This window comes from Palaemon carinicauda, chromosome 20 (genome assembly GCF_036898095.1).
Source record: "Palaemon carinicauda isolate YSFRI2023 chromosome 20, ASM3689809v2, whole genome shotgun sequence".
NCBI classification, from domain to species: Eukaryota; Metazoa; Arthropoda; class Malacostraca; order Decapoda; family Palaemonidae; genus Palaemon; species Palaemon carinicauda.
Window position 1 is genome coordinate 89820335 of NC_090744.1, and position 12948 is coordinate 89833282.

The 12948-nt window shown below is 34.1% G+C and overlaps 3 protein-coding genes across 3 annotated transcripts; all 3 read right to left on the reverse strand.

The window, feature by feature from the left end:
- Positions 1–607: 607 nt before the first annotated feature.
- LOC137659523 (uncharacterized) lies at positions 608–1602 on the reverse strand. The gene has a single exon (XM_068394393.1). The coding sequence runs from the start codon at positions 1425–1427 to the stop codon at positions 663–665; it is 765 nt and encodes a 254-aa protein (XP_068250494.1). The 5' UTR covers positions 1428–1602; the 3' UTR covers positions 608–662.
- On the reverse strand, positions 1433–4172 carry LOC137659971 (uncharacterized). The gene is made up of 2 exons (XM_068394711.1): positions 1522–4172; positions 1433–1478 (listed from the first exon to the last, which is right to left on the reverse strand). The coding sequence occupies exons 1-2, from the start codon at positions 4170–4172 to the stop codon at positions 1433–1435; spliced, it is 2697 nt and encodes an 898-aa protein (XP_068250812.1).
- An 825-nt stretch (positions 4173–4997) lies between these two features.
- On the reverse strand, positions 4998–6308 carry LOC137659972 (uncharacterized). The gene has a single exon (XM_068394712.1). The coding sequence runs from the start codon at positions 6306–6308 to the stop codon at positions 4998–5000; it is 1311 nt and encodes a 436-aa protein (XP_068250813.1).
- Between the last annotated feature and the right edge of the window lie 6640 nt (positions 6309–12948).

A 12948-nucleotide genomic window follows, 5' to 3' on the forward strand; every position in this document is an offset into this window, starting at 1 on the left:
TCCATAAAAATTGTAAATGATATGAATTTTAACCAAGGGTATATTTATTTGTGGGGGCTAAAAAGCAAAGCAAGGGACTTTCATTATCAAATGAACTATGGATTATAATTCACAAAATTTAAATGACCTTTAAAATGATGACGTACCTCACAACCCATACCGTCCGTGTATGCTGTTCGTAAATGAAACAAATCACAATTTCTGTGTTGGCTCTTGATGAGGCTTCCAAGAAGAAGGCAACGTAAGATGCGGATCCATGGTACAGATCACTTATATTTTCACCATGACGATAAAGAGGCCAGCAAATCCAATGTTGTCACTGGTGAAGATGGCTAAGAACTAACTATATTTTCATGGAAAGCCGTCCACTTCTCCTTTCTGTAAGAAATGTATAACGAGCAGCAAGTCTCTTCAACGACCCCAACCATCTTAAGTTTTAACAGGTTATTAAGGAATTGTCATCATTTTATGTAAACCAAAAATATTTAAGTACTAAAAATGAAAGTTAAAATAAAAACAATCCTTTACAAACTTACCAAATTACCATATTATAAAAAGAAACAGAAAACAAAAAATAACTTTGTTATTTTTCAACACTCCCGGGTAAGAAATCAAAATTACATAAGAATTATGTAAATTTGATCAAATAAAGAAAAAAAATATTAGTCTGAAATATCATCGTTTAAAATGCTTTTGAATTTTTGCCGTGATATCTCAGCAGCTTTTCTCTGTGGACGTTTTCTAGAAACGTCCATGCCTGGAATCTCTTCTTTCGATGCTACAGCATCCTCATCATCATCATCTGATGCTACAGCATCCTCATCAGACTCCTTCCTTAAGAGTGGTATTAAAGAAGTAACATGCCTTTTAGTTATTTCATTGGTTTTACCCTTCAGAACATTCGCAGCAGTTACCTCTCCGTTGATATTCTTGAAAACTTCTTTGACAATTCCCATAGGATAATTAACAGGTTTATATCCATCATCCTTAATCAGCACAATATCGCCGATACTGATTTGTTTATGGTTTACAGGAGCATATCTATCCTTCTTATCAGTAGCTTGTTTAATTAAAGTGTTCATGAATTCCCGATGATAGATTTCCAGCAAGTTAGTTCTAATTTGTTTCAGCTTCTCATAAGATGTTTTAATTTTATGTACAACATCAAAGGCAACCTGAAAATCCTCATCAGAATCAGGGTCAGCTTGTAATGCGGGAACAATATTCAAAGAGACCAATGAATATCCATGAATAAGTTCCTCTGGCGTTATAGGGGTTGGTACATTATTAGAACAATCTCTTAATGCTTCTTTAAATGCAATCGGCCTTCTATTGATCAAATGTACAGCATGACAAACAAGATATTCAAAATCCCTAAATTCAATGACATTATTTTTGATTGACTTCCGTATCATATGCTTGGTCATTTTGACTACGCTCTCAACCAATCCTCCAAGCTGACTGCAGCCCTTATAGTACTGTTGAAAATGGACTTTCTCAACATTATTATCAGTTAAATACTGAACAGTCTCGGCATCCTTCAGGAAATCCTGAATAATATTGGCTCCTGCTACTATTTGCGTACCCAAATCACTTACTATAAACTGAGGGACTCCATATTCAAAAGAATACAGTGACAAAGCACGCAAAAACTCTTCAACTGTCATATCCATACAGATCTTAAGATTAACTGCTCGTGTGAACATGCATGAAATAACAATGATCCAAACCTTGACTTTATCTTTCCCTTGTCTCACAAAAAATGGACCACAATAATCAATGTATACATTACCATAAGGTTTATCAGATGGACTCAATCTAAATTCCCTATAGGCTAATTGATTAAGTTTGACAGGTCTTTGGTTATATCTCCGGCATACAACACATTCCTTCAGAATCCTTTTAACTGTTGAGAAGAATTTTGGTATCCAGAATTTCCTACGTAATTCTGTCAAAAGGGCATAGCAACCAGCATGTTTCAAAAGCAAATGTTCATCCAATATAATAAGTTTTGTTAGAGTACTCTCTCTTGATAAAAGAATAGGATAAGTTTGGTTGGTTACACTACGCTTCTCATTAAATTTACAATTCACTCTTATTAAATTATGAGTGTCTGGATACAAATTCAACTGTGATATCAAATTAGGCATAGCCATCTTGGTTTTAGAGTTACTACTTAAATAGTCAATAACATCTGGAAAATTTATTTGTTGATCCCTAGAGATGATTTGAGTCAAAGCCTTAGAGCGGAGGTCCTTCTTATCAAAGCCATGTGACTTGTTTATAAACCCTTTCCATCGATCCCAGCATTCCAGAACTTTCGCATGTATAGATATCAACTTATTCATATTTGAATATCTATCTAGAGGTATTAAGTGCTCTAGTTTTACAATTTGGCTTTCTTTTATACTGGTTGATGCACTATGTGCCTCAATGGTTTCTAAATTCTCGACCATTGGTACCTTGAAACCTAAAATGTCACTTCTACTAGCTTGATCGAGATCACGTATATTGGGACCCTTGTGGTAATTAGACTTCATTAAGCTTTTGAATGACAGACATCGTGTAATTTTGTCGGCTGGGTTGTCCATTCCACTCACGAAGGAGAATCCAACACTTCTCCCCTCACATAGCTTTATTATATGATTCAGTTTGTTCATTACGAACACTGACCTTTTCTGCATTTTATCAAACCTATGAGAAAATGATTTAAGCCACGACAGGGCAACAAAACTATCTGAGAATAGCCCCAAGTCAACTATTTTGATGGGCACCAGGCACTGTGTGCCACTCAGTTCATTATAGGTATCCAACAAAACCTCTGTACCCAAACATATAGCCTGTAATTCGAGTGAAGGAATGGACTTTTCATGCAATTTGGATCCAATGAGTCTGTTTTTCGCTAATACAAAGCTTCTTTCACCACTTCTTATATTGCATAAATATACAACAACTCCATAAACTCTTTTGCTAGCATCAACATAAGCCTCAAGTTTATATTCATCTGTCCTTTCACCAACACATCTCTGAAGCTCAAAAACAGGAGCAGAATTTACTTGGTTTGCAATATTTTTCCATTCCTTTTGTTGAAAGTCTCTAAGTTGTGTATCCCATCCAAGCGTCCTCTCACATTGCAAGTCCTGCATAAAAAGTCTAGCTCTGTTAAGAAGAGGACCATTTATGTTGAAGACATCATAATTAGATGCAATGGATCGCAAAATTTCCCTCTTTGTCTTAGCCTTTTCATCAAGGCACAATTTCCTGGTTGAAATTGTTTCACTCCCTCGATTCCAGATCATCCCAAGTAATTTCACCTCCATCTCAGATTTCTTGCATCCTACATCCGATTGCATATTTTCTCCATCAATTTTATCTTGTAGTGTAGAATCATTAGAAAACATCTGCTGTAGTTCAAATTTGTAAGGACCAAAATTACCCTGTAAAATCTCATATATCCAATTCAAGGTTTCAGATGATTCACAAGTAAATCCACCATTTTCCATATAGAAGAGCTGATACATTATCCATTTTGCATTTCTTAGTCTAGGATTATCATTCTTGCTATCCAGTACTAAAATTTTGAAAAGAGCCAACATCAAAATTGTAGGACTGCATCGAAGTCCAAAAGGAAGACGAACATTTTTGTAGGCAACTATAGAGAAATCCCCTTTCTTAACATTCTTATACCACAAAAAGAGTAACTTCTGCTGATCAAGCTCACTGAGTGCTATTTGATTGAATGCTTTCTTAATATCGAAGATGAGTAATTTAGATCCAAATCTCAAATGAAGCATTGCAGACGTTATCTTCTGATTGAGTGATGGGCCAGCATACATAGCCTGATTATGATTGACCATCATCACACTGGACCTGCTAGGTTCACAAACATTGGACAGGAAAACAACTCTGCATTTTGTTGTTTCCCAATCTAGTCTAAAAACTCCCATGTGTGCTAAAAAACTGCACTCAGGATGCTCATCCATGTACCTTTCTAGATTTGGTACTCTTTCAATTATTCCAAGTTTTGCTTGTTCTTTAAAATTTTCATTCATAAGTTCCAAATTTGCCTTGTTCCTTTGTAATTTTCTCGTGTTGGATCTCAATACAGCCTTTGCAAGGTTGAAATTCTGTCCAAGCAAATGACAGCTCTTTTCATTCCATAGAAGAGGCATCTCTAGCCTTCCTTCCTCGTTTCTTCTTGCGTTATCAAGGACAAACTTAATCAAATTTGCATTACAATCTGACATCGTTTCCATCTTCAGGGTCTGGTTCATAAATAGATTTCTCATACACAGACCGCAGCATCTCCTCAGTTGCACGTCTCAGCTCTGATTCTTTAATCATACCTTTTTCATTTAAAATAGCGAAGTTAGCTTGAACCTCCACCTCGCATTCCAAACTTAAGCCACTTGGCTCACCCATAGAACTTCCAAATCCAATATACTTGCAGCATTCATCTATGCCATCAAATACAGGGGATTTGTTTCCATTTAACTCACATGTTTCCTCATAATCGGCAACCGAGCGGGAGTGCTCCGAACACCAAGAACAAGAAAAATCCTTTGAAAGATAAGGTAGATTCTGTTGCATAATCTTGACATTACCCATTAACATCACTCCTGCAGCTGATCCCAAATAAACAGATGGGTGATCATTGCCAAATTTTACTGAAAAATCTAATAAACAATGGGCATCATTTGTACCGAGTATCAAGTCAATATCCTTTATTTTATCACTACCATCAGTCAAATATTTATCAGCTAATTTGAAGCCTTTTTTGGCAAAGGCCCTGGCCACTTCTGAAATTCCTGGCAATGACAAGTTTATATCTATGCTTGGTACACACAATGCATGTATTACACATGCCTTATCATCAAAGTTGCACTTTAATTCAACTATTTTGGATTTATACTTCTTACTTGAATTAAAACCATTGACTGTTAAAGAGACATTATCTTCTAACACTTTCAACCTATTATCACTTGCAAGTTTTTCAGTTACAAAATGGTCTGACAGCCACAGTCCTTCAAATCTCTAACAAGGGCTCCATTCAACATTTCACAGGTAAAAGTTGGCAAAACAGAGGCGCCATCAGTGGTATGCAAAGCCTTAGTTATAATCATTACATCACTTGAGGTTTCCCTGTGTTTTGAATTACCTGCTTTTACTTCCTTGCTACCTCTCGCATTCATTTGTAGTTTTTCATCATGAGATTTTTCACCTTGATGATCACACAAAAATGAAAAATGCCAACCCTTACAAAAATAGCATTTCTTAAAGAATTTAAACTTGCATTTGTCAGTGGTATGTCCAATGTTAGCACATTTCTTGCAACCATTAAGTTCTTCTAAGCGTCTCAGCTTATGCTCAGGTTCTTTATATTTTATACACTTATGTGTTGCATGGTTTTCCTGGCAAAGAGTGCACCTTTTCCTCGGAGAAGCGGCGTCAGCAGTACTAATTCTGTTAGTTTCATTATCCTCATATTTAACATTAATTGCAAGTGATGTAGAAGATTTTCCTCCTTGTCTCCTCCTTTCATTAAACTTCCTTGTGACGTCCATATAACGTTCAGATGCTTCAAAGAATTTTTCCTTTATCTCCTCAAGTGATGGACGTACATGATTAGTCACATTTATTAGCTGAGCTTTAAAGGAGTCATTCATGCCTTGCCAGATGAAATACTGCAAAATATCATCTACTTTGATTTCCAATGTAGAAAAAGTTTCAGTTACATTAGTAATTTTTCCAATATAGGAAAAAGGATCAGTGCCGTACTCAAGCTTCATTTCACTTAATTGTTTAATTACATTGAATTTCTGCAGCGAACGAGAAGCCAGTGCTTCTTTAAGCAATTTCTTAGCATCAGTATAGGTCTGCTTTGAAATTTCAAGATTCTCGAGTAAAATTGAGGCTCTGCCTGATACCTGTTGCTTGAGAAGTAATAGTTTATCTCTCTCAGTGTACGAATATGTGGCAATAGCCGATTCAAACTCAACAAGAAATTTTTCAACATTTTCACTTTCGGTGCTACCGTAAACCGGAAGTGGAACTACAGGACTCTTTAAGAGACTTCTTGCGGTCTCAGAATCCTTGGCCTCAGGCTTAGAATCCATCAATTGTAAAACAGCAAAACAGGTATTTAATTTATCTGAGTAACAATCACAAGACTGCAATTCTAATAAGAACTCCTCTTCATTTGTCCCGTCTCCATACAAAGACTTATGGATTACAGTATTAAGACTGTTCAACTGATCACTGTACGATACCAATTTAATTTGAATAGCCTTCAACTCAGTTTTATTCATACTCGTGAAATTATCATGTTCATTAAACAACCGTGTTACTTGGCCACGAATATATTTACGAGTCTTTAATTCTACACTCATTTCAATAAAATTTAAAAATTAGACCATGGACCCGCAAACAAACGAAACCCCAACCCGGAAGCTAACCAGACAGCAAAAACAGCACCTTACTTAAGCCCCACGTTGGGCGCCATCTTGAAAAACTTTACAACGTAATTGGAAAATTAATACAAATCATAATTATCTTATTTTAATGAAACCTTCATAAAATTATGAACTTTGAAAACTTTAATTAAACAACGAAGAAATTGAATATATAATAAAAATGGTTTCATGTATTGCTGCTCAAATTAAAACCAATGCTGTTGTTGCTGCTGTCGAAGATGATCGCATTAATGGAGGTCAAAGCGATGGTCAAGCATCTCCAACTTCCAATTACCATTTTCAAGAACCCCTAGAAAAGTATAAAATACCAAATATCAGTTACGCTTCAAGTGGTGACTTAAAATTATCGAAATCACTAATAAAATATTCAAACATAGGAATGCCATTCCAATATATATATTGTATCAATAATGGATTTCACTTAACATTATCAAATAATAATTACCTAAAGGCAATGGTCCACTTTGCGTATTAAGTATATCACTAGTATACAACGAGCCAAATTGACAGTAAGGCCGAACGAATAACCACCTAAGTAGTAAAAACAACTAATGTAAATAAACTACTAATTAACGTAAAAGTGGCAAAAATGAGAGAATACCAAAATATGATACAAAATTTAATTTATCTAACCAGCTCAAAGTAACTGAAGATAAATGAATCTCTCAATTATGACTGGGAAATTATAATATGGCAATTCCATAAAAATTGTAAATGATATGAATTTTAACCAAGGGTATATTTATTTGTGGGGGCTAAAAAGCAAAGCAAGGGACTTTCATTATCAAATGAACTATGGATTATAAATCACAAAATTTAAATGACCTTTAAAATGATGACGTACCTCACAACCCATACCGTCCGTGTATGCTGTTCGTAAATGAAACAAATCACAATTTCTGTGTTGGCTCTTGATGAGGCTTCCAAGAAGAAGGCAACGTAAGATGCGGATCCATGGTACAGATCACTTATTTTTTCACCATGACGATAAAGAGGCCAGCAAATCCAATGTTTTCACTGGTGAAGATGGCTAAGAACTAACTATATTTTCATGGAAAGACGTCCACTTCTCCTTTCTGTAAGATATGTATAACGATCAGCAAGTCTCTTCAACGACCCCAACCATCTTAAGTTTTAACAGGTTATTAAGGAATTGTCATCATCTTATGTAAACCAAAAATATTTAAATACTAAAAATGAAAGTTAAAATAAAAACAATCCTTTACAAACTTACCAAATTACCATATTATAAAAAGAAACAGAAAACAAAAAATAACTTTGTTATTTTTCAACATATATATATATATATATATATATATATATATATATATATATATATATATATAATTACTTTGGCTATTCTTCTTGAGAGTAGAATAATTTATTCACATATTTGTGTATTTAAGAGATGTATAGCCAGCTCGTAAGGCGGGTCCAATCACGTAGGATTAAGTAATGTATGTAAATTACATAAAACTTTCGGCATTCTTTTAGTTATATTTTCATTCAGTTCCGTATATGGAAATTTACAATATTTTAAAGAATAAAATTTTTGTTTGATGTGGTTTGGTAACAAAGTCTTGTGTAAACTTATTAAAAGGTATGTTGTATGACACACACTCTAGGGATTGCATCATGTTTTCACATGATTGGAAGAGGCATGAAGGTTTTGGAATAAAGTTTATTCTTTTTTAATGTCATGAGAGGAGGGGGGTGGAGTCAGCTGAGTGTGTTGCCTCGCCAAACTACGATAGTACCCTTTCTTGAAATTGCTAAGTTGGCAACCTTACGCCGCTTGAGCCATTACCCCACGCTACGAGAATGATTTAATAGAAATTTTCTAGAGTGAATTCAGTTAATATATAAGGGCCCAGCAATGTATAGGGGACAGAGAGATCCAGCGTAACCCTCAGAAGAGCCATCATCCGACAGTCCTCTCCAGTATCTATTCAGCCACTAAGTCTCTCCCCTTTAATGTGCTTAGTGTTTCCCTCTCCAACATGAATAGTATTTTCTTTCAAATGTGAATAATGTATATTCAAACTTTAAAATTTCTCTAGTTTAAATTATACAAAGTGCTGTGGTTTTTGTGACTGGCCCTGTGTAATTAGGTTAAACTGTGAAGTATTTATTTTGCTTAACCGTTCGGTAACCCTGTGTAAGCGTAAATTTGATTCATTTTCTAGTGTTACAGTGTGAACTTTTTTTGTTAATTGTCAAAATTAGATATTTTTTTTATAAATTAATTTCTAGTGAAACCATTGATTGTATAATTTTTTTTAAGTCTTTCTTTTTGTCCTAGTCTAACATTTAGTTCAGATTTAATATTTCGAGTGATTTAATTTTGGTGTTAATTTTGAATTGTTAATTATTCATAGAATATATTTATTTCTGTAAAGTGTGTGTTATTTTGATCACCAATAATTATTTCAGAGCTTTGCTCGTATTCCCTGACTAAGAACCGAATTAAAATAAAGTAATCACCTAGTTTAGTTTTGAGTGCAAAGTAAAGAGATTTCTTAGATATGCAGTGTTCATATGTAGTATAGGGTGGGAGTTGCGTATTATTCTCAGAGCTCGGAGGTTTTTCTCCTGTGTATCAAAATATGTTACATAAAGCAGGTGAGCTATGGGGGTTCGGAAATTTACGTAATTCGCTAGTCGTAGTTATACATATATAGTAAATTATATTTTTTGGGCAAAGGATGGAATCGGTAGCTTCATGAAATTCTGTGAATCCTTTTGAAAAATCATTTATGTATTTAAAAGATGATCTTAAATTTTCCTATACCTATTTCAAAGAATCTAAAGTTTTCATTCATTAATTTTGTTGAATGTTTTCCGAATTTCCAAATTACTTTGTATCAAATTTTCACCACCATAACCTTTATATCAAAGTGTAGTTCCGCTCTGAAGTGAAATTATTTTCAACATAAATCTTTACTATTGAACTAAATTCTTTAAATTTTCTCTTATGAAAATAACATAATAACATTTCAAAGATCCAAATTAGATTTCAATAACGAGTTACGCTTTTATTAAAACCAAAAATTCATACATACTCTCTCTCTCTCTCTCTCTCTCTCTCTCTCTCTCTCTCTCTCTCTCTCTCTCTCTCTCTCTCTCTCTCTCTCTCTCTCTCTAAAGTAAAGGTGGTTGTTATTCTCAAGGCGTTACAAGAATTTTTAAAGAAAATGTGCTTCAGTAGTATTACGCAAAACTAAGGAAATTTATGTCTCAAGAGCCTTATAATTAAGTTGCTTGTCAGTATTCAAAATTTTCCCAGGAACATGATTAAAGTAAGGAACTGTATAATTAAGGAAACTAATGAAGGGAATAATAGGCTACTTTAATTCTTCATCCTTAAAATTTATAGTTACAGAAATATAAGAAAAAATTAATCATAAACTCAAGTGAAATTGAAATCTGTTTTTTTTTTTTTAAGTGAGTTTTTTTTTTTTACATGTCTCGCTTTCCCAGGCATTATTGATATATATCTGTTTAAGCTTGTTATTGCATGTTCTACACTGTTTGAATTTTGCGTCATCCTTGCTCTTGACTATCTGTATAAAAGCTCGTTGCTTTCTTGAATAAACTTCACTTGCATTCCTCTCGCCTCTCTGTTAGTACCTAACAACCACCTCGCACAATATATTATATTTTCTAAAATATAATTTAGTCAAAATAAGGGAAATTTACTTTTGAGTAGGGTAAGGTTATTTGAAGGTAAAAGATGTGAATTTTCTTTGATTCATTTAGATATATTTCATCAACTGATCGTGTGTCTTAAAATTAAAAAAACTTTGAAACTTATTCAACACAACGATGGAGAAAACAGGTCATGGAAGAGAAACACCACTATTTCACTCAGGCCTCCTTCGCCCGAAAGAGACCAGCTGGAAGATTGGATGAGAAGAGTGAGAAAAACGAGGCTTCTCATCCGGTGCTACCAAAGAGCCAAAGAAAAAATTATGCTGCATAAATTATGTTCATGAAGAGAGCAATTTTCCTGCAGCCTTTTGTATCAAGGGATAATATATTCGAGGTCTAACGCAGCAAGGGAAGTTTCTCTTAACTATATTCGGGTTTCCGTTCTAACTTTGATATATAACTGAGCGTCATAAAAATGGCGTAACATATTACAATAACTTTCATTAGAGTTACAAAGCAGAAACAATCGATAAGAATAATATCCTTTTATGTAAATAAGTGCAAAAAGTTACAGATATATTTTCCTTTGCTTGCAGTAAAGGATCCACATAATCCACATCATTGAACCGATAAACAAAATAGAATTCCAAACGGCATAGGTATCCAAGACTGTTCTTTTTTTTCAGTAAGACTCTACTTCTGAATGGGTTTGGCTTGGGGAAATGATTAGAAAATTCTCTCTATTTTATTCACCATCAAATTGCCTTATCAAGCATGACTTCTGTGCAGGAATATTCCAAAGATTAACCTTAACACAAATAGTATGGGGTTTCCCCCTTCTACTGATCCAGCTTTCCCCTCAAACTTTACCACAGAGTTTCCTGTTTTTTGGGATACCTTTTTTTTTGGCAACCTCTTGTATACCTAAACGTCTATTGCAACATTTCCCTAGGCATCTTCATCTCGAATTTGCTGGATAAAACATCACAATAGCTAGATTATTTCTTACTTTGATTTACCTGTATTTGGAATAGCGGATTATCAAAATACCCTTTTCCCCTTCATTAACTTCTTAACCATATATTCGGCACTTTTCTCAATTTTTCTTTTTTATCGAATTCCACTCTCAGGGTAGGATTGACACCTTGTTTAAAATCCATGAACACATTTTTCATCATAAGTATTTATCTTCCGTAGCACAGTGGTGTACAGAAAATCTTTTGGGACGAGTTATCAAATCCCATGTAATTTAACTCCCTGATTACGACCAATGCAGTTGTATGACTACCTAGTACTCAATTGTTCCCATTAATCCGTCTTTAGTTTGTACTCTAACATGAAACACCTTCTCGCGATTCAATTAGAGGTAAGAACGCTACCAATCATACTGCATGGACCATGAGATTTTGCTCATTTCTCATAACAGCCACAAATTATTTAACAAACACACACACTTTGAATATTAGTAAAAGATGAAGCGATTATGTTGTCGATTGATAAGCAAACCATAGAGAACTTATCTACCATGTTTCATCCAAATCTGAGGGAAACTTTTGAGATCCTAAAGATATTTCTTGAAATAAATTCATAACATATATTATCATAATAATTCATCAATTTACGAAATGTATTTCATTGGATCTTTTTACATTACCTAAATCTTGCATTCACTGAAATAAAGGATTATAGAGCTGTACCGATCACTCATTTTGTCACATCATTATTAAAAATCCTCCCTTCACGATCAAAATAGATTTTCATTACATGTGAAAACTGCGTTTAGGTGATATTCGATTTCCTTTCACCTATACTAAATCATTCCTGTCTTCGATAACATCGTGAATAGAAAATCATGAACGCAATAATAACCATTCTTATATCAAACATTTCTCTTCACATTTCTCCTATAAATAATCTTGAAGGGTTTCTGCCTTCAATATACTGTATTAATTTCTTATTGCCTCTACTGCCACTGAATGACTGTTTGATTAGAAAACAAAACCATGATATGATATTTTCAGCGTTCGTAAAATAAAGATTACCTAACATCATCCTTTAACGGCTTTGTTGCTTTTATTATAGAGAGAGAGAGAGAGAGAGAGAGAGAGAGAGAGAGAGAGAGAGAGAGAGAGAGAGAGAGAGAGAATAATAATTACCTATTTAGATTTAATCAAAACTATAAAATACATTCGTTTATCACCGAAATGGGGGTCCATTACTTGAGGACTCGTATTGAAGCGGTTCACCTTACAAATCTCGCGAGAACAAATGGAAGCAATATCTCCAGATTGCCTTGCCTACCGTCGGAGTATTTCCCTGGGGAGGAATTTCACGTACCGTCTATCAATTATTTTTCTAAGACTAGATCTAAGTAATAACTCTCAACTTACTCTAGCTCTATTTGATAAAAGATATCTCCAATGATTTCAATAACTCAATTTTTAAAATAACCTTATCGTTTATCACCCCTTTTAGGCTATATTTATTTGGAATTTTTTTGAGAAGAAGCTTTTAGTGAATATTTTGCCTGGAAGAATTTTGTGGTTTTGCTATGTTGATGAAATGTTCTTGTACAGGCTGAACTCATTGGTTCCTTCTATTAATTTTACAATTAAGGAAGAAGGAAATTCTTCTTTATCCCTTTCAGACGTAAATGTTCATAAAAATAATAATAGATTTAATTTTAGTGTTTTTAGAAAACCCACTAATGTATCTTCTTAAATTCACTTATATTGTAACCATCATATTAAAGTAAAACTTCATGTTTTTACCATGGCCCATGTGGGTGCAAGGGCATGACAACAATTAGAATAGCGCCAACATA

Coding starts and splice junctions, on each gene's coding strand:
- LOC137659972 (XM_068394712.1), bottom strand. CDS start 6,308: ATGAATAAAACTGAGTTGAAGGCTATTCAAATTAAATTGGTATCGTAC.
- LOC137659523 (XM_068394393.1), bottom strand. CDS start 1,427: ATGACCAAGCATATGATACGGAAGTCAATCAAAAATAATGTCATTGAA.
- LOC137659971 (XM_068394711.1), bottom strand. CDS start 4,172: ATGCCTCTTCTATGGAATGAAAAGAGCTGTCATTTGCTTGGACAGAAT. Junction 1,479..1,521: donor AAGGATGCCGAGACTGTTCA/GTATTTAACTGA, acceptor CATTTTCAACAG/TACTATAAGGGCTGCAGTCA.